Source organism: Idiotropiscis lumnitzeri, chromosome 10 (genome assembly GCF_059441095.1).
Source record: "Idiotropiscis lumnitzeri isolate Australia: NSW breed Sydney's pygmy pipehorse chromosome 10, RoL_Ilum_1.0, whole genome shotgun sequence".
Lineage (NCBI taxonomy): Eukaryota > Metazoa > Chordata > Actinopteri > Syngnathiformes > Syngnathidae > Idiotropiscis > Idiotropiscis lumnitzeri.
Window position 1 is genome coordinate 7,581,721 of NC_142400.1, and position 20,427 is coordinate 7,602,147.

Here is a 20,427-nt window from a genome sequence, read left to right on the forward strand (position 1 = left end):
AGGATTTATTTATGACAACATTTATGACATTTAAAATATTACTTGAAACTCGGGCTGCACAGTTTTGGAAAAACAAACGTGATGCGATCTGGGTGTTGAATGTTGTGATGTTAATATTGTTTAACATGTACCTAAAGAATTATTTTTATTATGTAATGAAAGGCAACAAAATGAGGTCAGTATTAATCCTATCTAATTAATCGTAGTATTAGTATACCTTGAAATTTGAGCTTTTGCTGTTGTGAAATGCGCAACATAAATAGTTGTATTTTATTGTATTGTATATTTGCATTTCGAAAGAGAGAGAGAGGGAACGAGAGAAGCTTCACAGGCCTGTGAACTTGTGGATTTTATGCAGGATCTCAGCTATTCCAGTAATTTATCACACATCTTTGCAATACACATATTGCACGTGTCATTATCGTGTTGACAATATTTCTTCGGTATATAGTGCCAGCGTGACCTTTACATTTGATAAAGGGTATATGAGTCAAATAATTATTTAAAAAAAAAAAAAAAAAACAGTGGCACAACCACAGAGCCTTGGTGTGCTCCTTTGAAGTTCACGAAGCTCACAGACATTGAAATTAAATTAAAACTGTGTTGTTAACATTGTGCACTTATATTTTTTATTTATTTTTTTGCCAATGCATTTGACATTGTGAGTCACAGACGCTCTATTCTTCTGCACACAGTGGCAGGAAGTCGTCCAGATATCCGCAAGGGCCTCCGGGAAACAAGAAAAAAAGAAAAGGTCTAGTGAACAAAGTGGAGCGGGTGGTGCTATGAGAAGGTGCCGTTAGAAGCGTAACACTGACTTGGTAAAAAGCTTAAAGTGGTAATAAGCATCTGGATGTGTTGAAGATGATGTGGATTCTGCACGCCTTCATTCTCCTTGGATTGAGCTGCACAAGACAAGGTAACGGTCAGGAAACTGCCCTTCTTTATATCATATAATGCATTATAACTATATTCTGCGGCAGGATTTTAACAATTCATGGATGGATTGGCCTTCCTGTGTGGAGCTTGCATGTTCTCCCCATGCCTGTGTGGGTTTTCTCTGGGTACTCCGGTTTCCTCCCACTTCCCAATCACATGCACGGCAGGTTGATTGAACGCTCCAAATTGTCCCTAAATGTGATTGTGAGTGCCGTTCGTTGTTTGTCTTTGTGTGCTTGGCGTTTGGCTGTCAACCAGTTCAGGGTGTACCCCGTTCCAGCAGGCCCACAACCCTTGTTTTATGTATTCATTAATTATAATTACTTATTACATAATTTATTTATTATTGAAATTGGTCTGACTTACCTATGAATGACCACGTTAACCCAGAATTATACAGTAAATAGTGTGGGGAAGTATTAAAAAAAAAACATCTCATGGATAGCTAGATAGATGGCAGGCCACAATGGGTTTTAAAATTTGACATAGGGGCCGGACCAGGAGCAGATGGATAAGGTGTTTTAATTTTAAATAAAAGTCAACAAAAGCATTACAACAATTTATATGTCTTTGAAAAACCACAGTATTTAGAAAATAAAACATTAACAAGGCTTATTCATTTAATTTTTTTCAAATTCGGTGGGCCGCATTAAAACAATTAATGGGCCGCATGTGACCCCCGGGCCATAGTTTGCCCACGCCTGATTTAAAGGGTAAACAGATTATACAGGTATATAAGTTCAATATTTTTCAAAGATAGAAGGAAGATTTTAAAAGTACCACAAGACTAACATCTGTGATATTTCTATACTGAAGAACCTCAAGTATTGCACATGTCAACAGTTTAAACATTTCAGTTCAAGACATGTGTGAAAATAGTTTATGACACAGTAGAATACAAATTGTGTATGTTCCATTTGGGTCATTTGTGTAATTTCAACTTCACTCTTCACCTATGACGTTGTGTGTTTTTAGTGACACGCCCACCTGCCAAGCCCCATTGTGCCTCTCCATCACATCCCCGGTTGCCACAGCAACCAATTCTGACCTTTATCCAGCGCCGGCTTCTTTTCCCGTTTGCTATTGGTTTCCCGTGGAAGCTTCCTGTTGATGTCGGGTCCCCCTGGCCTCACTTCCTGTTCGCATTTAACACGCCAACCTCAGGAAGCACTCGTCACGTCTTGAACTGCATTCATGCTGAAAAACAATAAGAGACTTTATTTGTGTCACCCCACACGGATGGTGCGATTACAAAAGAAAAATACACTTGGCGTATTCACAGAAAATCAAGTAGGAAGAATCATTTACTTAAGTCTCTATATTGGTGATATGGTATTGAAATAAAATCTCTGATATTTTTTTCAAAAAAATCTTTTTTTTTCTCAACTTTTCCCATTTTCCGATAGAAAAAGCAAAAACTTGAGCTTTTTGTTTTTAATTTCCCTTACGAGAATAGGCGCTTCAAATGGTAGCGGGGTATGCTGACTTCCTTTATCACGGTTTCACTCGTCTCTGACAATTTTTTGAAAAACAGCTGCGAAAGGATTCATATTTTTTCCATCCAAGGCTGTGATTTTGTAACTTCTTTCTGTTTACAGCCACATTGTCAGTGCAGCTGTTAGAAAGTGTTTTGCCTCCCCCCAAAAAAATCTTTCCTGTGACTTAACATTGAATTAAGTAATAAAATGGATTAATGGCCATCTTTGTTGTGTTTTTGTGTGTCTGCAGTGGTGTCCAGCGATCCATGGGGCCAGTGTCCCGCTAGCAGAAAGTGTAATGACAAATTCGGGGACGGGTCATGTGACAGAGAGTGTATGGAGCCCGAGTGTCTGCGGGACGGAATGGATTGCCTCAAGAACAGGGGACATTGCAAGTGAGACTCTTTCATCACATCAAATTCGCATAATTGACTAATCTCGCAAAAGATTAAAATTATTCACTTATTTTATTACCGTATTCAAAAAAAAAAATTATTTAAAAAAAATCATTTTGTGAAAATATGTATTTATTTATTTTAATTTCATTTTCAAATTGTATTTATTTAGTGTCTTTTCATTATATTTGTGTATTTTATTTTTTATTTTATTCAGATTATTTTTAATATATTTAATTTACTTTAAAACTACACATTTACACTTCAACTGTACACTGTATGAGATTTACAAAAAATATATTTTAATTATGTTTAACTAATTTATTTTGTGTAAAATATTTCATTATATTAGGTTTCTTTATTATTATTGAATTAAACAAATATCAGCTAGTATTATTAACATTAAAATTCATTTGGATTGAATAGAAATGTAGGTAATTTTAATAATAATTATAATCATATTTATTACATAATATTCCACCTAAATCTTTTTAATTAATTGTAATTTTCAGTTGCGAGTAGTTTATTGAATTATTTTTTTTTTTTATTGAATTGATTGGCTGATAAGAAATAGGCCATCATTAATTTCTTGGGATTACATGGTAAGATTGTCTTTCATAGTTGTGATGCTTTTTGCTTCTTAGTCCAGGCCACATTCCGTATTGCCGCAACCACTACGCCAACTCTCAGTGTGACAAGGGCTGCGACAGCGCCTCCTGCGGATGGGACGGCGGCGACTGCTCAGCTCATCAGAGTGCCCTATGGGCCAAGGGCACCCTGGTGGTGCACGCCGCCATTCCACACAAAGGGGGCGCCTCCACCTTCACCAACACATCACTGCTGTGGGCGCTCAGCATCCTGCTGCGGACCCCTCTGGCACTGAGGGGCTCTGCGGCACTCGCCACAGACAGAAGTTTGTTCGACTTCGACTCCCAGCAGCTTGTTGACCTGCTGGCTCAGACGTCAGCAAGCGACGCCAACGGGTGAGCGCTGTGCAAAACGTGTTTATTTGACTCAGAAGAGTGGGCCTATATGAGGAAAACTAGTGGAGCCAGTACACAGCCCTGGGGTTCTCCATTTCAGCTCATTTCAGTGGTTTACACCTTTTAATGAACAAAGTAAATTTATAAATAAATTTACCGCTCTATATGAAAAATGAAATGAACTAAAACAACACTTTTAAAGATACTACATCATTCGAGAAAATAGTACTGTCCATCACTATATTGATATTTTCCCCTACTCCATGTTAAATAAAATCTCCATATGTTCCAGCTCGCTGATTTTTCTTCAAGTGGACAACCGTCCATGTTCCCGCCAGGCCTCTACCTGTTTCCCTCACGCCACCGAGGCGGCCAGCTTCATGAGGGCAGTCATGTTGCGGAGGGCCATCGCCCATCCAGCCCTGCCAGAGCTGAAAGCCGTCATTGCCATTCGAGGTGTTCGGGACGAAATAGGAAGCCGGGACGAGCAGGAAGGGGGTGGGGCCAGAAAAGAGGACGTCAAAGGTAGCATTGTGAAATGCCATTTCCTCGAAACACATCAGATTTGGTTGAGCCGAAAATGTCAGACATCAGCACTGACATATTTCGCCATTGTGTTGTGTTAAAGAGCCGACGCCTGCGTGGCTGTGGGCTGTCGTTGCCATAGCAACGGGGCTGCTGCTGGCTCTGGCCCTGGTGGTCTTCCTGGTGGTGAGGCGAGTGAGGCGGCAGAGAGAGGGCAGCAGTCACGGAGCAGGAGGTCAGCGGGTGAGCCATCGCTCCACCACCACAGACGGCAAACCCAAGTCCTGGACGGCGACCACCACCCAGCAGGAGTCCAGAGGGAGGCCGGGCCGGGAGAAAGACAAAGACAAAGACAAGACGGGCCTCAGGAAGAAGAAAAAAGCCAAGGAGGCCGAAAAGAAGAGGAGGAGGGAACCCTTGGGAGAGGACGCCATGAGGATGAGGTGGGACGAGGGGGTTTACGGCAAACACATACCGTATTTTCTAAAAGATCCCAGGAGAAGGTACTAGTTCACCGAGAAAGTCTAATGCCCAAAAGTACTAGATCTGAGAGGATGTTCAAGTGCCTAGACTAGTATCTAGTCCCCATAGAAGGTTTGAGTTAGGTCGTATTCCAGAGAAAAGATTCTAGTCCCAAAAGAAGGAACCACTTCTTAGGAGAAGGAACTAGTCCTGAGTACCGAATATTAAGTATGTAACGTTAACCGTGCCTTCCTCAGGCCTCTCAAAAGGGATCAGGACATGGCCAGCGACACAGACTTCACGCAAAGCTCCCTGGAAGACGTGAGGACGGTTGGACGACAGGAGGACATCAAACACTATCGGGGTGGAGGACCGCAGCCTCGTAGGCCACCGCCAGGTGAGACAACGACCAACCCCACACGTACTGTACATTGATGTCAAAGTTGCACATATAGTCACACCAATACATTTTTTGTACTTTTTTTTTGGGTTGCCATCAGCTTCCTCCCTCGGCTGGGACCGGAACGCTATGCCTCCACCTCTGCTCAGTCCCCCTCAGCAGGTATGCAAGTGTCATTCAGACTTTTATCATATTACACTTTTTTTTTAACATATAAATGTCACATTTGCTGTGCAATTGGTGGTCAGTCTGCAGAGTGGTGCGGCCCAGACGGCTCTGTGGTCTTGATCCGTGCAGTGCGCAGTGGACTGGATCGAGTGGTTCTGGAGTTGCTCAGAGCTGGAGTGTCTGTTAACAACACGGATCATACTGGTGAGATACTCGAGATGCATGATCTTCATCAGCATACTGGAAATATAAAGATGTGTCTGTAGTTAAGGCATATATTGCATTTTGAGTATACAATATTGGCTGCACAGGTTGAGAGAGTGGGCATCCAAATGCTAAAATGCTGTTAGAAGTCGGATTGGTGGTTTTGCATTAATTCTGCCATAAAGTAAAATACAGAACATGGCCTCTGGCTAAGATGATATTTTGACAAAATGTGACAAATTATTTTTTTTTAATATGTTTTTTTTTTTTTGCATATAAAAATAACAATGTTAGAAAAAAAGTCAAATGCATCTTCTTCGCATGTGGTTTGGACCATTAAAAAAATACTGGGAAAAATTATACAAATAATAAATTAAAATTAATAAGGATGTTGTTTGTACCCATTTTTTTATTTCAATAAAATGTTTTTGCATTTGAAATAAATAAATACAATGATAAAAACTAAATGTATTTGCTGGGCATTTGATTTGGCATCTGATATTATTAAAAATAATTATTCAATAACAATTAAATGGTGACGTGGTCTTGAAAAAAAAGTTTTTATTAAAAAAAAAAAAATCTCAATAAAATAAATATATCTGCTAGAGATGTGGTCTGGACCTTTAGTTATTTAGATTTGATTTGGGTTTTTTTTGCATGAAATTACATTTAATAAAATGAAAATAATAAAAAAAATAATTTGTGGTTGAGGGCTCTGATTTTTATTGCAGGCTCCCTGTAGTTGTAAAAGAGTTGCTAAATTAAATGTTCAAACTGTGGATAAAATGACAGTTTCTTTAACTTTTATTTAATCCAGCACAGTAAAAATTTAGCCATAGTTCATTTATATTTAGAAGTTAAATTAGCTACATTGGCATTTCCAATTAATTAATTAACATTTTTTATTTTTAACATTTATTCGGGTACAGTTTTTATTTAACTTTCACAACACTTTGGGCTAATACGCTACTGTATTATAATGTTGGTCATGATGGTGCTCCTTTAGTAAATAGATAAGATAAGATAAGATGTCCTTTATTAGTCCCACAATGGGGAAATTTGAGGTGTTACAGCAGCAAAGATATAGATCACACAGAGTCGGCGGCGTAATGTAGCCGTTAATGTATAACATTAGCAGCAGACATTCAGAATAAGCATGCAAATATACACAGTATAAACGTATCTAAGTGTAAGGAAACACTCCTAATGTTTGTCCATTATACGGAGGGGGAAACGCTGTAATGATAAAAACTACTGAATGATTGAAAATACTGCAATCATAAAAATATTGCAATGATAAGAGTACTGTAATGGTAAGAGTACTGAAATGATAGAAAAGTACTGCATGATAGAAAATACTGCAATGGTAAAAGTACTGTAATAGTAAAAGTACTGCAACGATAGAAAAATACTGCAATGATGAAAGTACTGCAATGGTAAAAGTAGCACAGTATTTTTTCTACTTGGTGAGACAGTTGCTTTTTAAATGCAACAAAACTTTACGCAATGCATAAGCAACCAAAAATGCAATGCAAAAGTCCCCAGTGACATTGGACATTGTCATAAGCCAACTATTCCTTGTGAAGACGGAGTAACTTACCTCCTTCTCCCTTCCATGTCTTCCCCTCTCTTTCTCCTCCAGCCCCTCTGTTGCCTTGCTCTGACTCCGAACAAAGTTAATCAAGGAGCATTAACTTTGTTTCCCGGCATTGTCTCCCTTCTCTTGTCTTTTTCATCTGCGCCCATATCCAAACACATCCCCTCCATTCTCGCTCTGGACTCTGTTGTGTAATGGTTGTTCATAGGCTGACTCACTCACTCCCTTCTTCCATCCCCATCCCTCTCCACCGGGAACGCACATGACCTCTCTCAGGGAGGTCGGCCCTGCACTGGGCGTGCTCAGTGAACCATCTCTCCCTGACCAGGACGCTCATTCGCTATGGTGCTGCTGTGGACCTGCAAGATAATAAGGTACAGTTGCTTAACTCCGCACTCGAGCCAGGGTTTTGTTCTAGCTAAGAGAAACTTTTTCATCACTTCAACATAGTTCCTTGTCATCAAGATGCCAAAAGATGTTGCCAACTTAGTCTTAGTGTGTTTCAGTGAAAACGCCCCAAAAATTTCATCCATTGCGATAAACTGGGTTTTCCTGCATTTCACCACCAGGGTGAAACGCCGCTTTTCCTATCTGCCTTCTACGGCTGTTACGACACCGCCAGGCTCCTGCTCCTCCATGGTGCCAATTTGGAGCTCCACGACCGCCGGGGGCGCCGCCCCGTAGATGTAGCCAGAGAAGGCTTGCACCACCAAGTCCTGGAGCTCCTATTGGCCCACCAGATCCAGAGGGGGCCCGCCACCGTGGATGCAGCCAGCGACATGCTGTGGGAGGAGCGAGCGCTTATGTACTCTCCGTGGGTCGGGACACAAGGAAGGAGTGCCTCCTTCTCGGGGATTGTGGCGCATCGGGATATGACATCGCCGCCACAGAGGTCAGTGTTAAATGTCAGATCTTCAAGATTCAAGATCTTCAACTGTACAAAACATTATCATGAGTATATAAGTGGGTTAAGGACACAAACTGGGAGAATAGAAATTCTGGTAACCCATTTGACAGCACCTCCTCCAACAGGTGTCATCCTGGTACTTGGTATAATAAATGTAAATAGGAAACAGATGCGTGCTAAAGATAGAACCTTGGGGAACTCCTTTGATGTTTTAAAACCAGTCATTGGCTTAATTTGTGAACGAGTCTCTATCGAATTATAATATTCAACTGAAATGATGTCTTTACAGTAACTGGTCCATGGGCGGAGTCCAATACCCATCCCCTCAAAACTGGCGACCGCAGCTCAACCAATCAGCGACCGCACTGGTGCCCCCGAGAGTCATGGGCCGCTCCCCTCGGCCCATCAGCACCTTGCAGGAGGTCACCTCAGAGGATGAGGACCGAGAGAGGCACCAGGAAGCCCCCAGGGCGGTGACGCCTCACTTCCTCTCGCCGCAACCGGCTCCGAGGCAGCGTTCCTTCTCGTGCACCCAGCATGCATTGCAGCGCCGCTCCAGCTCCCACCAGTTGGAACCCAATTACGTGATTGTGACTGAACGGACAGCCAACGAGCACATAGAACGCGTGATTGTGTCCCCTCCGCCAGAACCCGCGACCCAGCCTGATCGTCAGACACTTGTGAATAGCGGAGGAGACAACAGTGGCAGCAGAGTGGAGGAAGCAAATATTAGCGCCCCTGGTTCGGAGCCCAAATCTCGGGGTGAGAGGTCAAATAATGCCAACGATGCCACACAGACGGCCTTGTAAAAAGGAAAAAACAGCCCCATTGAATATGCAAATATGGTGAACCCCTTGTTTATTGCAGTGATTACGTTCCAGACACATGTGGTAGGTGAAAAAGCCAAGATATAGAATCATACAAGGAACCATCCAAAAAAAAAAATTCACATATTTGAACTTCATTGATTTGCTGACTCCTGAAAAAAATGTAAACATAATCAATTAAAACTCTGCACTATCACAGGACGCAAACATTGAACTGCAATATAGCGGGTGTTCACTGTAAGCGTTACACTTCAGCCTAGGTCCATGCAGTGGCGTAGCATGGGGGGGATTTTTCATCTTCAAACTTCGCTGAAATGATGGGCTCATAGATGAAAAGTCACATTTATTCAGCATCCTTCATGTATCTTGTGGTTCAAATTTGATAACAATCAGACAAAATCTGCTGTGGTAGTTTGTCTTTGAACGAGCATTGGAAAGGGCCAACAGGGGCCTTGAACTTCAAGCCAAAATGGCAGACTACTAGAAATACTTCTAAAAATATTTTGAGGGTTAACTCTTGATAGACTTTACGGCCAATTGTTCTGTTGCAAAGTGTACTTGGCTTTGGGGGCTTGTTTGGATCTGGTTGGGTGCAACTCTGACAATTGTGTCTAAAATATGCCGCTTTGAACAAAAATAGCTGACTTTCTGTATCTTCACCGCTTATTGAGATTTTTTTTTTTTGTATCTGTTCATGATAGGCATATATACAGCTGCCCCAAAGAGAAAATATTTGGCGACCCACGCTACGCCACTGCTTCCACGCAAACAGAAAAAAAAATCTATAATTGTTTATATACTACTTTTGTGGTCATAATTATGTCAAAATCTGTTATGCATCTATTGGTTTTTGGATTATATATAGTTGTACAAAATAATGTTTTGGGTTTTTGGTGAAGATAATGTTACTTTTAATGTTGTTGCACAGTGGAAATAATTTTTGGAAACAAACATGCAGTTTTACCTGCCTCTTATTTACACACAAGTAAAAGAGAAACAAGTCTCAGCTGCTCAAAATAGACATGAGAAGCGCCAGTCGAGTCACCGACCAGCAGGTGGCGCTGGCACCGTTTGTGGCGGTGGTAACTGCTCCGTTGCATAAGTGCGTGTCACAACATTTGTTGGTGAAGGTGAAGTTGAGTCCCATGATGGACTTTTGGCCCGACACTCGACACAGGGCAGGCAGAATGCAGCTCCTCTCGTAAATCACCACACGGAATTCTCCTGAAAGTAAAACGTAATTCCATATTATTAATTTTTTTGAAAAATCATTTTTAGAGGTCCCAGGTGTACGGAAGAGGATTAGGGCCATGAATGAGAAAAAAAAAAGATTGGAAGGATTCTGACTTTAAAGTGAGAATTCTGACTTTAAAGTGAGAATTCTGAGATTAAAGTCAGAATTCTCACTTTAAAGTCAGAATTCTGAGATTAAAGTCAGAATTCTCACTTTAAAGTCAGAATTCTGAGATTAAAGTCAGAATTCTGAGATTAAAGTCAGAATCCTTCCAATCTTTTTTTTTTCTCATTCATGGCCCTAATCCTCTTCCGTACAGGTGTCTGTTATATGTGACGTGACTTTTTTTTTTAAAGCAGCTCACTGAACACAACGATTTGTATATACGAATGGATTAATGTAAATGGGAAATACAGGTAGGCTAAGGACATTTTGGTAATCCAAACCCCTCCGCTGCAATTTGTAAAATTCAGAAGGGCTCGCTCACAGACATATTTTCAGGCAATGGGAAGCTTGCAAAACATTAAATCTTTGTATTTATCCATCCATTCGTCTACTCTCTGAACCGATTTTCCTCATGAGGGCCGTGAATATGCTGAGACCTATCCCAGTTGTCTTTGGGCATTAATCGTAGGACACTCTGGTCTGGTTGCCAGCCAATCACAGGTATTTGTATTTATTCCATTATATTTCTTTCTATCATGAGTGGAGGCACTCACCCTTCTGGCCTACAGCCCTGCTAGACAGGCAGACTTGGCCGGCAGGACACATGAGAGGAAAACTGATGCAGTCCATTGGTGAGATGGCAGAAAACACACACGTGTAACAGAAAACAGGAACTGAAGGACACAAAGAATTAACCATATTTATCAATGAGTGACAGTTAGCAAAAAAAAATGGCATTCTCAATTTATATATATGTATATATATTAGTGCTGTCAAGTGATTAAATCACTAAATATTTCCAGGATTAATTGCAATTAATCACATTTTCAAAAACATGTAACTTGAATATCTTGGAATTAATGCAAACTCCACAAATATGAAGTCTATTTAATTCAAAAACTGTTCTAACAGCTTCCTTTGATTATATAATATATATATAAGTAAATATAATATATATAAATTATATATTATTCACATGGCTCTCTTATGATTAACGTATGGTTGACTTACCCACGGGTGGAATTGCAAGGAGAAAAAGTAGAGGGCCAAGCAGCCGCGCCACCTCCAACATGGTTACTGCAGTTGGACTCTAAAACGGAACATTTTCTTGCTGTTTCTGGTCACAAAACAGTAAAAGCTCCTCGCGGTGTCCATACAGACAGTCCTATGACTTCCTGGGCTACAAAAACGCCCCTTGTCATCTCCTATTAAATGACATTAAGGGTTGTTTGCCTGGACAGCCTGGCAGGCAGTATTACCAAAATGTTCATAGTTAGAAAAATGCTTCAGTGCTTAAACTCGATTTAAGATGAATTGATGAGTTGGTGCGGTATAAATGTAATATTTTGAAGTCATGTACTGGCTTTATTAAATCAGGCCGTCCTAATGAGCAACGTTCTGTTTGGGGTCAGGTGACCATCTCATGACAGACACTGAATATAGAAAACAGAAGCAAACTTTTGTCCACTTCATAACGGCTAAAAGCATGCTATTCATACTGAATTCCACAATCTGATCCAATGATATATAATCACATTAGGATCTTTTTATATTTGGGGAGGGGGGTTACTCATTCCTTTGCAATAAAGACAGAAAAAAGTGATCAACAATACATGAACAAAACTGTTAACCATGTTTACAAAAGTGACATATCTATTAAATGTCGCAATGTAATGGAGAGCACAAACAAGCTTGGCGCTATTTATCGCTGCAATGCGTGGTGCGGCCACAAGTGGCGCTGCAGCTACGCCGTTTATCTCAGATGGCGGCGGCTCGTCAAGCTCGGGTCCACCGCGCCAGACGCGATGGAGCGCAGAGTCCTGTCGCGCCAGTACAATATAGTCCAGCTGCGGCCTACGGAAATGAAAACCAGGGGAACCATGCCCCGTGAGAACCTTTTTGTGGTATCTTAGCAACTAACCAGTAAAACCCTCAAGCAGCTTAGTGATTGGACAGTTAATCAAGACTACGTCATTGCGCTAAATTAGTCAAATTTTTACACGAAGTGAAAAAAACATAGCATCAAAAATCACTGGGATCTTCATTACTTGAGCTGTCATTCCCTCTAAAAATAAATAATAAATAAATAAAATTCACCTTATTTTTCTGTAGTCAAGCGTGGTCGTATAGCAACAATCCTGGGGTAAAAACGAAAAATAAAAACAAAACAAAACCGAACAACCTGTTCGATGATTGGACCGTTAGGACATTTGGAATGGCGTCATATTGAAGCTTAACAGCTTTCATCTCCAAAATACATTATAAAAAAATGAGGCATTTGGATCAGAGTGTTTAATTCTCTTGAACAAAAATAAACAAACTTCCCAGACATTACATTCATAGAAACGTGGTCAGAAAAAAGTGCTCAGAAACATGCCAATTATAAAAGCAGTGGACCAAAGTAGCTCTTAAAAAAAGATCATTTTGGTGCATGACTCCATACAAAAAAGCTGATTTGACATTCAACCATCCATTGAAAGTAGTCTTTATAATTAAATAACAGTGATGTGCTAATTTTCTAAATGAAACTTCTCCATATCGGCTGACTCTAGTTCTGAGATGTAGAGCTTTGTACCCAAACCTGGCAGGTCAAAGTGCAAACCTGTGGAGATAAATAGAACTAAATACACACCACAACAAGTAGTACCACTCAAAAAGTGCAATATCTTAAATTGGTGGCCGCTCATAGTGCATGTTTGACGGCCGACAGACACTCGTCTCGTTTCCTCTGCAAGTTATGTTGAAGCTCTTCCACCTGACGGTCGCGCTCCTCAGCGTTCTGCAGAATTTGCTATGATGGGGAGCAAGATTCTCATTACCACACCATGGCATGAACAATATTACCGCAGTTGCTGAGTCACCTACAGTTTAGTGATGTGTACCTGTATGAGTCGGTCCCTCTTTTCCAGACTGTCTCTCAGTTTCCTCTCAGCCCTCTCTCCATCTTCTCGCTGGTTGTGTCGCATTCTCTCGGCCTCCTTCCTGCGCAGCTCTTCGTTGCGCAGGGCCCGCCTGGCATCCGTCAGCTGAGCCGTCAGCGACGAGGTCGTGCGGTCGTAGCTCTCCTGCTGACTCTGTTTATCACATTCTGATTAAAACCCGCGTAGATGAAGAATCGTTTCATTTCGGACCCAGTGGCTCGCACCTGAACGACGTTCTGATACTCCTGCAGGGCAGCCGTGAGTTTGATGACCTCCTCGCACAAGGTGGCGCTGTGTGTCTCTCGCTCCTCCAACATGGTCGCCAGGCGACTCCGCTTGTCCCGGAGCTGGGAGGCCAGGGATGCCTCGGCCCCGCCCCCCTCCAAGCCTTGGCAAATAACGGAGTCACTGAGAGCCTGGGGGAATGTAAAATGGTCGCCATGGTAACCACAGTTAATGATTACAAAAGGCACAATATGGCTCAAGGATATTTGTGTCTTTTAGCATGATTAAAAAAAAATGCCATATAAATGTAATATGAATAAAATATCAATCTAACAAAAAGGTTTTAAAACAAGAAAAAAAATATCACAATTATCCTTTTTTGGATTAATCAACAGCATATGGAAAATTTGTTTAAATTATTAAAAGAAAAATATTTTTTTTTTAAAAAGCAAAGGCATAATGATTTGTAAATTAGCAAACAAAATACAAATTTTGAAAAATAAGTCATTATTGACTAGTTTAAAGGTTTTTGAATTTGTGTTCCTTTATTTATTTCATATTAATCAAAGAAAACCATGATTAAACGAAATACATTAATATTAGTCCATCTGTACCTGAACATCGTTCATACAGCTCTCCATCTCCACCTTGAGGAGTCGGACCACTTCCTCCTTCTCTTCCATGGTGGCAGCGAGGGCCCGCTCCCTCTGCTTCCAAACCTCCCTCTCCTTCTCCATCTCCTGCAGGAGGCGCTGTTTCTCGCCCAGGGCCACACGCAGATCCTGGAGTACAAAGCTTGAAGAGTGAAACCGCACGAGAAATGTAGACTTTTCTCCAATATTTCAAGGATGGTCATACAGCTATGACGTCTTGGTTGCACTGCAAGACCATATTGAGCGTGTCTAGGTCTTTCTCGCGGTCTCCTGCTGCCTTTCTCAAGGAAGCCACCTCTTCCTCAAGACGCTTTTCTTTCTCAGCCAAATCACACACCAAACTCTCCATGGCAACCTGGGTGAAGATGACAGAAAATAGTCATGGAGTATAATATTTGACTGTGCGTAGCATTTTAAAATATCCGTAGTGCCAAGGGAATGAGTTGTAATTACACCCTGAATTCCCTAAGTAGAAATGTAAAATTTCTTGTCGATTCCTGACAAGCCCTGTTTCGGCTTTTATTTAATAATAAATCTCCAAGGGGTGAATGAATGAATGTGTTTTGATGTTGTGATGTTCAGTGTTTATCCATCAAGTTCACTAACCTTGTTGTCATTGACAATATCTTTCAGATTCTCGCTCAGTTTGTTGGCGATCTCGTCTGCTAGGTGGCTTTTACCTCCGCCCTCCACACACACTCTTCTGATCACACTCATGCACTCCTGAGGATGAGGACAACACCCGGAAAGACACACAAAATGAGGAACATGATAAACAAATCAGGTTGTCGACATGCGGGAGGGCATCTATGACCATGTTCAAGTCAGTATTTGAATAAAAACAATGTAGCAATACATGCTGATGTAATACTACAATGCTCACAAGCATTAATTTTTTTATCCTTTGCAAATAATGACTAACGTTACTGCGGCTTACTCAGGAGCTGAGCCGCCTCCATGTATCTTTATATCTGTATTACACTGCCCCCAGGTGGCCAAGATAGGAACATCAGAAGGAGCAGCACAATTGCCACAAATTGAAGAAAAAATACAGCACATACACACAATAGGGGCTAACTTATGCCTGTTCCACATTCCAGCAGCTCTACAAAATGGCTGACACACTATGTAAGGAGTGGATAAGGAATGATTCCCTTATCCAAAAATTCTCCAATGTCCCAGCACATAGGAACAGGCTGGCGGGCACACAGACAAACAACATTCCAGAGAGCTTAGAGATGCTCTCCGTCTGTCCTCATCATCTCTCACCTGGATGAGCCGATCCCGACTGTGCAGGGAGTGAGCGAGGCCGGGCAGCAGGGAGGCGCCGTCCGCGTCACGCATAAGCTGGAGGGAACAGAGTCATAGTGAGTGCTTAAAGCCAAGGTTAAGGGTTCAAACTGGGTTTTGGAGTTTTGAATTCGGGTCTCTGCGAGAAAGAGTGAATATTTACATGCTACTTTGACTTTTGGCCTTTTTTTTAAATACCAAATCAAGAAATATGCATAGCGTTGCAAATGTGCATGCAAACCATAGTGATTGGGTAACCTGTTTGAACACGTTTGTGTCCATTCACATGCGTTCCTTATGAATTGTTTTTTTAACTGAGTCTAAGATATGCATCTTTTGTCCCAGTAATAATCAGCCCAGGGCAAACTCCACTGGTCTGCCAGGATTCCACTCAGAGTGTGTGTCTGTAAATGGGCAAAAAAAAAAAAGTGCGGCACACCCTTCTAGAGGCAAAACACACAGTGCTCACACCTTTCATTCCTTCATATTGTGCATTTGTGTCAACAACACTAACACGGCGGCTGCTGTTTGCCGGATAGTGTATTATAACCGGCCATTCTTTTGGGCACACCTGCCCAATCTCAAAATGTAGAAATGCACATTGTAGTTGATGCGGTTAGAAAGATGGTGTACCTAATGAAGTGTTCCTTTTGGACAAACTATGCACTGAAACTTTTGGTTTGAAACTAAGGTTAGGATTTTAAAACAAATTAGGGGCTCATATGAGTGTTTCGATGTTTGAGGGTTTCTAACAATGGCCACGGTTTTAAATTTGGGTTTGGCAGCTGGATTTGTTGAAGTTAGGGGTTCAGAATTAGGGTTTTAAGATTGAGTCATGTGGTTTCAAACAAGGGTTAAGGTTTCAATATTAGAGTTTTAATTATGTCTGGAGTTCCAATTTGGGATTCAAGCAAAGATTAGGGTTTCAAGCCTTGGATGGGGTACCAAATTAGGGTTTCTCAGCCGGGTCATTGTTTCAAATTAGGGGTTCAATTTTAGGTTAAGGTTTCAAATTGGGTTGGGGTTTCAAATTAGGGTATTCAAGGCTGGGTTGAGGTTTCAATCTTAGGGTTTCAAATTCAAATTTTCAAATTTGCGTTTCAAGCAAATGTTAGGGTCTCAAATTAGTCTTTCAAGCCGAATTAGCGTATCAAATTAAGGTTTGTGGATGGGATGGGTTTGAAATTAGGGTTTCAAATCACGATTCAAAGCCAACATTTGTGTGTCAAGCACATGGTTTGAAGCCTGATTTGCATATATTAGGCTTTCAAGTTGGGGAATACAGTGCGAAGTTCGCCATCATGAAATCAAAACCCTTACATGCGTCCAATCCTTGATGCCGTCATCCTGAGGTGTTCTGTTTACCAGCTGGGCCTCAAGGGTCCTGACGCGGGTCTCGGCCTGGTCAAGCTGCCCACGCAGATGCCTGATCACTTGGTGGAGCCTGCGGGAGGCACTCTGTTCCGACAAATCATTTATTGTTAAAACAGGCGGGCAATTGAGAAGTTGTCCAACAAGCGCACAGAAGCTCGGCTCTTCCCGGATGGAACTAACTGTGTCAATATTTAACGTTTGGGCTGTTGCACTCATCTCACAAACAATTTAACCAAACTTACAATGACGCATTGCACCTTTAAACCACGTTTAGTTTCTCACATTCAAGAAGAGAAAAAAAGAAAAGTCATTTTTAATAAGTTACAAAACTTTTTTTTGACATTCCATAATCCATAATTTCCTTTGCGATGTTAAGGTTCAAGGCCCACCTGCTGATGCAGCGGCAGAAACTCATCCTTCATCTCCATCAGAACATCATCATCCTCTTCTTCTCCATGGCGGTGATCGCCATTCTCCCCAAAGTTCAGGCACCTGTTCACCACAGGGGGCGCCACCTCACTGGAACTCCTCCTCTTGCTCCTCCCGGCGAGGACGGGAATCTTGCTCCCGGCCGGCGAGCAGATCGGCCTCCCACCCAAAAGTCGCAGCTCCCTGAGGAGTGACGAAGTGATCGAGCCGTCGCCAGCCGAGTCGAACGGGTCGCAGTCGTCCAGGGAGTCCAGAGACTGGACGGATTGGGTCCTCAGGGAGAAGGTGGACGCCGCCAGTGAGGCGGGACTAGAGCAGGTGGACGGGATTCTGTGCCAGTGGAGAGGCATGCTCTGGGATTTGTCCCGGGACAGAGGCGGAGGAGAGAAGGCCTGGTACGGCATTCGGCGAGGAACTCCGCACACCGACTCGTAATCAGAGTCGGACACGCGCAAGGAGTCGCAGCCTTCGCAGTTTTGACCCTTTCGGCACCTTTTACCTGCAGGGCGCACAAATTAACTTAATTTGACTTTAGGATTTCAATTTGAGTTTTAATTAAGGTTTCAAGACATGATTAGGGTTTAAATTAGGGTTAGCATTCTAACCTTTGTTAGGTTTTCAAGCCTGTATTCCAGTTTCAAATGATGAAGCACGTTACCTGTTCGTATAAAGTAAGGACACGTGTCCCACTTTTCTGACCAGCACTCGTACTCGGCCAGAGCCATGTTGTCCTTCAGCATGTCCCTGTAGTCGTCCTTATCCTCCTCTCCGCCCGCGTCCTCGTCCTGCTGCCGTGGGTGCCTTTGGACGTAGTTGCTTCGCACCCAACGCCGAACGCTGTCTCGCTCCTGCGTCAACTTGTTGAGCCTCTCCGAGGACAGCGCCCTCACCCTGGAGATGACCGTGTCAAATCTGAAAACGCGCTCCAGGGCGCCGCTGCACTTGCCGCACACGAACTCCCCGCGTCCGACGCCACGGTGCACCGGTCCGCCCAGGATGTGCGTCAGAATCGAAAGGAGGTCCAACGATTTGGATGGAGAGTTGAGGGACAGCTGGGACTTGGACAGAGAAGACAACGAGGCCAGGGAGGACATGCTGCCTGTGGAGGACAGACACACATACACGTTGACCAAACTGAAATGGGGGCTTTGATTCGGGGTTGAGGTATTAAATTGAAGTTACGGGTTCAAATTAAGATTTTAAGTCAACATGAGGGCTTAAAATTAGAAACCCGCATTAAGTTTTGAAATTTTGGGCTAAAGCAAAGTTTATATGGGCCCAAAACTGGGTTAGTGATCAAAATGAGTGTTTCAAGACAACATCAGGGTTTCAAATTATGGCAAATTTGGATTTGGAGCCACAAACCACGGTTTCAAATTAGGATTTGAAGCTAACATTAGGGCTTCAAGTGACCTGAAATGTAAAGGAAAAAAAAAATCACCCCAAGGACTGCTTGGCGAAGATTCTGATACGCTTCCTCCTCTCAGGGACCTTGTGGGGGTCTGAGGCTGACTCAACTTCTTGTGCTGACCCCCAAACAGCCAACGTCTTTGGTTCCCCTGAAGAGATCCTCTGCATATTACGCACAAGTCATTTGGACCTAGGGACGACATCCTGGCAGCCTGGCAGAAATTTAAGTGAAACACAGAGGTGCAGAAATTAATTGATTAATAAAACTTATAATAAGTAAACTAATCAATTATCAAATATAAAAATAACATAATTTAGATACCTTTTTTTTTACTTCAACTTGTCCATACCCTCAGGATTTCATTCTCTAAACAGTAAATATTATCAAATTTCGATCGCCCTCTAAAAGCAGACAGATTATCTTTGGCTTTTTCAAACCAAAAATTTACAAACATATGCTTTTACTTTGGAATACAATGATCAGCAGTTTTGCCTATTTTCTGCCATGTTAAGGACCAAACCAGTAAGTGGATCAAACGTTTTATGATGAACTCCAATGTCAATTAAAATAAGGCTTTTGAATAAAGCGATGGGGATTCAAATGTTTTGTTGTACGATTAATAATAATAATTAAAAAAAAAGATTCATTTGAAAATGTGGCAAGTTTATCAGTGGTAGACGAGTCAAAGGGCGGAATTGATTAACGATATTTCAAAATGAAATCGGAAATGACGTATACGCGATGATTTTTCGACTGATTCCCGTTGATTATTGATAATTTGATATATATTGGAAAAGACTCACGACACACCAAATTCCTAGTACAGAGTTACGAGTTGAAAAGTCTGAAACGATGTTCACTAGCACTTCCCACGTCGACTAATGGCCACGCGGACAGTCCGTGAAGTGTCTGTCAAGTCAACTTTTCCCCTGAGCTCGCTGCGGAATCTTGTTCGTCTGGACACTTTAACCATCACGCCAGTGAGTGGCTTTTCCTTTGCCTTCCAGTGCAGATATAATCGCACATTCAAACCGACTCAGACGGCCACGCAATCTTTGACAGAAACCAGCTGTCAAGTCAGCTTAGTGTTTATTCCGAGGGTACATGAAAGCACCGTTTGCGCGAGAAACTAGAGCCACGTCGTTACCTTTACAATGGAACAAGTGTTCCTGTTCACCAAACGAAACTTTACCTTTTATAGCTGACGCTCGCTCCACTTGGACGAGGAAAAGTCTTCACCCCGAGTGACTTATTTAACGATGAGCAACATAAGAGCAATAGCCTCCCGGCGGAGAGAAAAAAAACCCTCCACCAGTGATTTGAGTGAAGTCAACTTTGCTCGACTCTCTGCGCCTCGGAGGAGGAGAGGTGGTGGGTGTCACCTTGTGGTTACGTCACCAAGCCTACCTGTGGGGGGGCTCGTGCCACCAAAAAGAGGTTAAGATGGTGCACCCTAAATTTGTATTCAATACTTTATGTCATAATCATAACTTCAAAGCTGATTTTCAGAAGATCATAAATATAAGCCCTGCTCCAAAATAAATGTAAATAAAAACGAAAAAAAGACAACGGATGTGACGTCAATAATTGACATTTCGTTTATGTCCGCTAGATGGCAGTATAGGCGTGGTCAATACCTGCCCCAACACATCGTGTATTTATTTAGTAAATATTAACTGAGCAAAAAAAATTGCGCCTCCATAATACTTTTCTTACTTCTCACTTTTTTAATATTATAATGAAATGGGGCCCTGCATTAATGTTAGAATTATCTATCCATTCCATTTTTGAAGCCTTGAGAAGATGAAAGAACAAACACATAAGGACAATATTCATTTTT

The 20,427-nt window shown here is 41.9% G+C and overlaps 3 protein-coding genes across 3 annotated transcripts; 1 reads left to right on the forward strand and 2 right to left on the reverse strand.

Moving 5' to 3' along the window:
* The first annotated feature begins 225 nt into the window (after positions 1–225).
* notchl (notch receptor, like) lies at positions 226–9,921 on the forward strand. Its single transcript, XM_088307284.1, has 12 exons — positions 226–374; positions 696–919; positions 2,668–2,812; positions 3,457–3,795; positions 4,088–4,320; positions 4,424–4,763; positions 5,040–5,179; positions 5,283–5,344; positions 5,431–5,554; positions 7,428–7,525; positions 7,721–8,043; positions 8,348–9,921. Exons 2-12 carry the CDS (start codon positions 865–867, stop codon positions 8,865–8,867), a joined length of 2,379 nt encoding a protein of 792 aa, XP_088163410.1. The 5' UTR covers positions 226–374; positions 696–864; the 3' UTR covers positions 8,868–9,921.
* LOC148328896 (uncharacterized) lies at positions 8,900–11,539 on the reverse strand. Its single transcript, XM_088307292.1, has 3 exons — positions 11,296–11,539; positions 10,839–10,958; positions 8,900–10,109 (listed from the first exon to the last, which is right to left on the reverse strand). The coding sequence occupies exons 1-3, from the start codon at positions 11,354–11,356 to the stop codon at positions 9,889–9,891; spliced, it is 402 nt and encodes a 133-aa protein (XP_088163418.1). The 5' UTR covers positions 11,357–11,539; the 3' UTR covers positions 8,900–9,888.
* Positions 11,540–12,561: 1,022 nt separating this feature from the next.
* LOC148328897 (uncharacterized) lies at positions 12,562–19,966 on the reverse strand. Its single transcript, XM_088307286.1, has 12 exons — positions 19,780–19,966; positions 18,618–18,798; positions 17,835–18,275; positions 17,137–17,675; positions 16,694–16,831; positions 15,353–15,430; positions 14,690–14,806; positions 14,289–14,438; positions 14,045–14,212; positions 13,430–13,621; positions 13,167–13,358; positions 12,562–13,075 (listed from the first exon to the last, which is right to left on the reverse strand). The coding sequence occupies exons 2-12, from the start codon at positions 18,787–18,789 to the stop codon at positions 12,968–12,970; spliced, it is 2,295 nt and encodes a 764-aa protein (XP_088163412.1). The 5' UTR covers positions 18,790–18,798; positions 19,780–19,966; the 3' UTR covers positions 12,562–12,967.
* Positions 19,967–20,427: the final 461 nt, after the last annotated feature.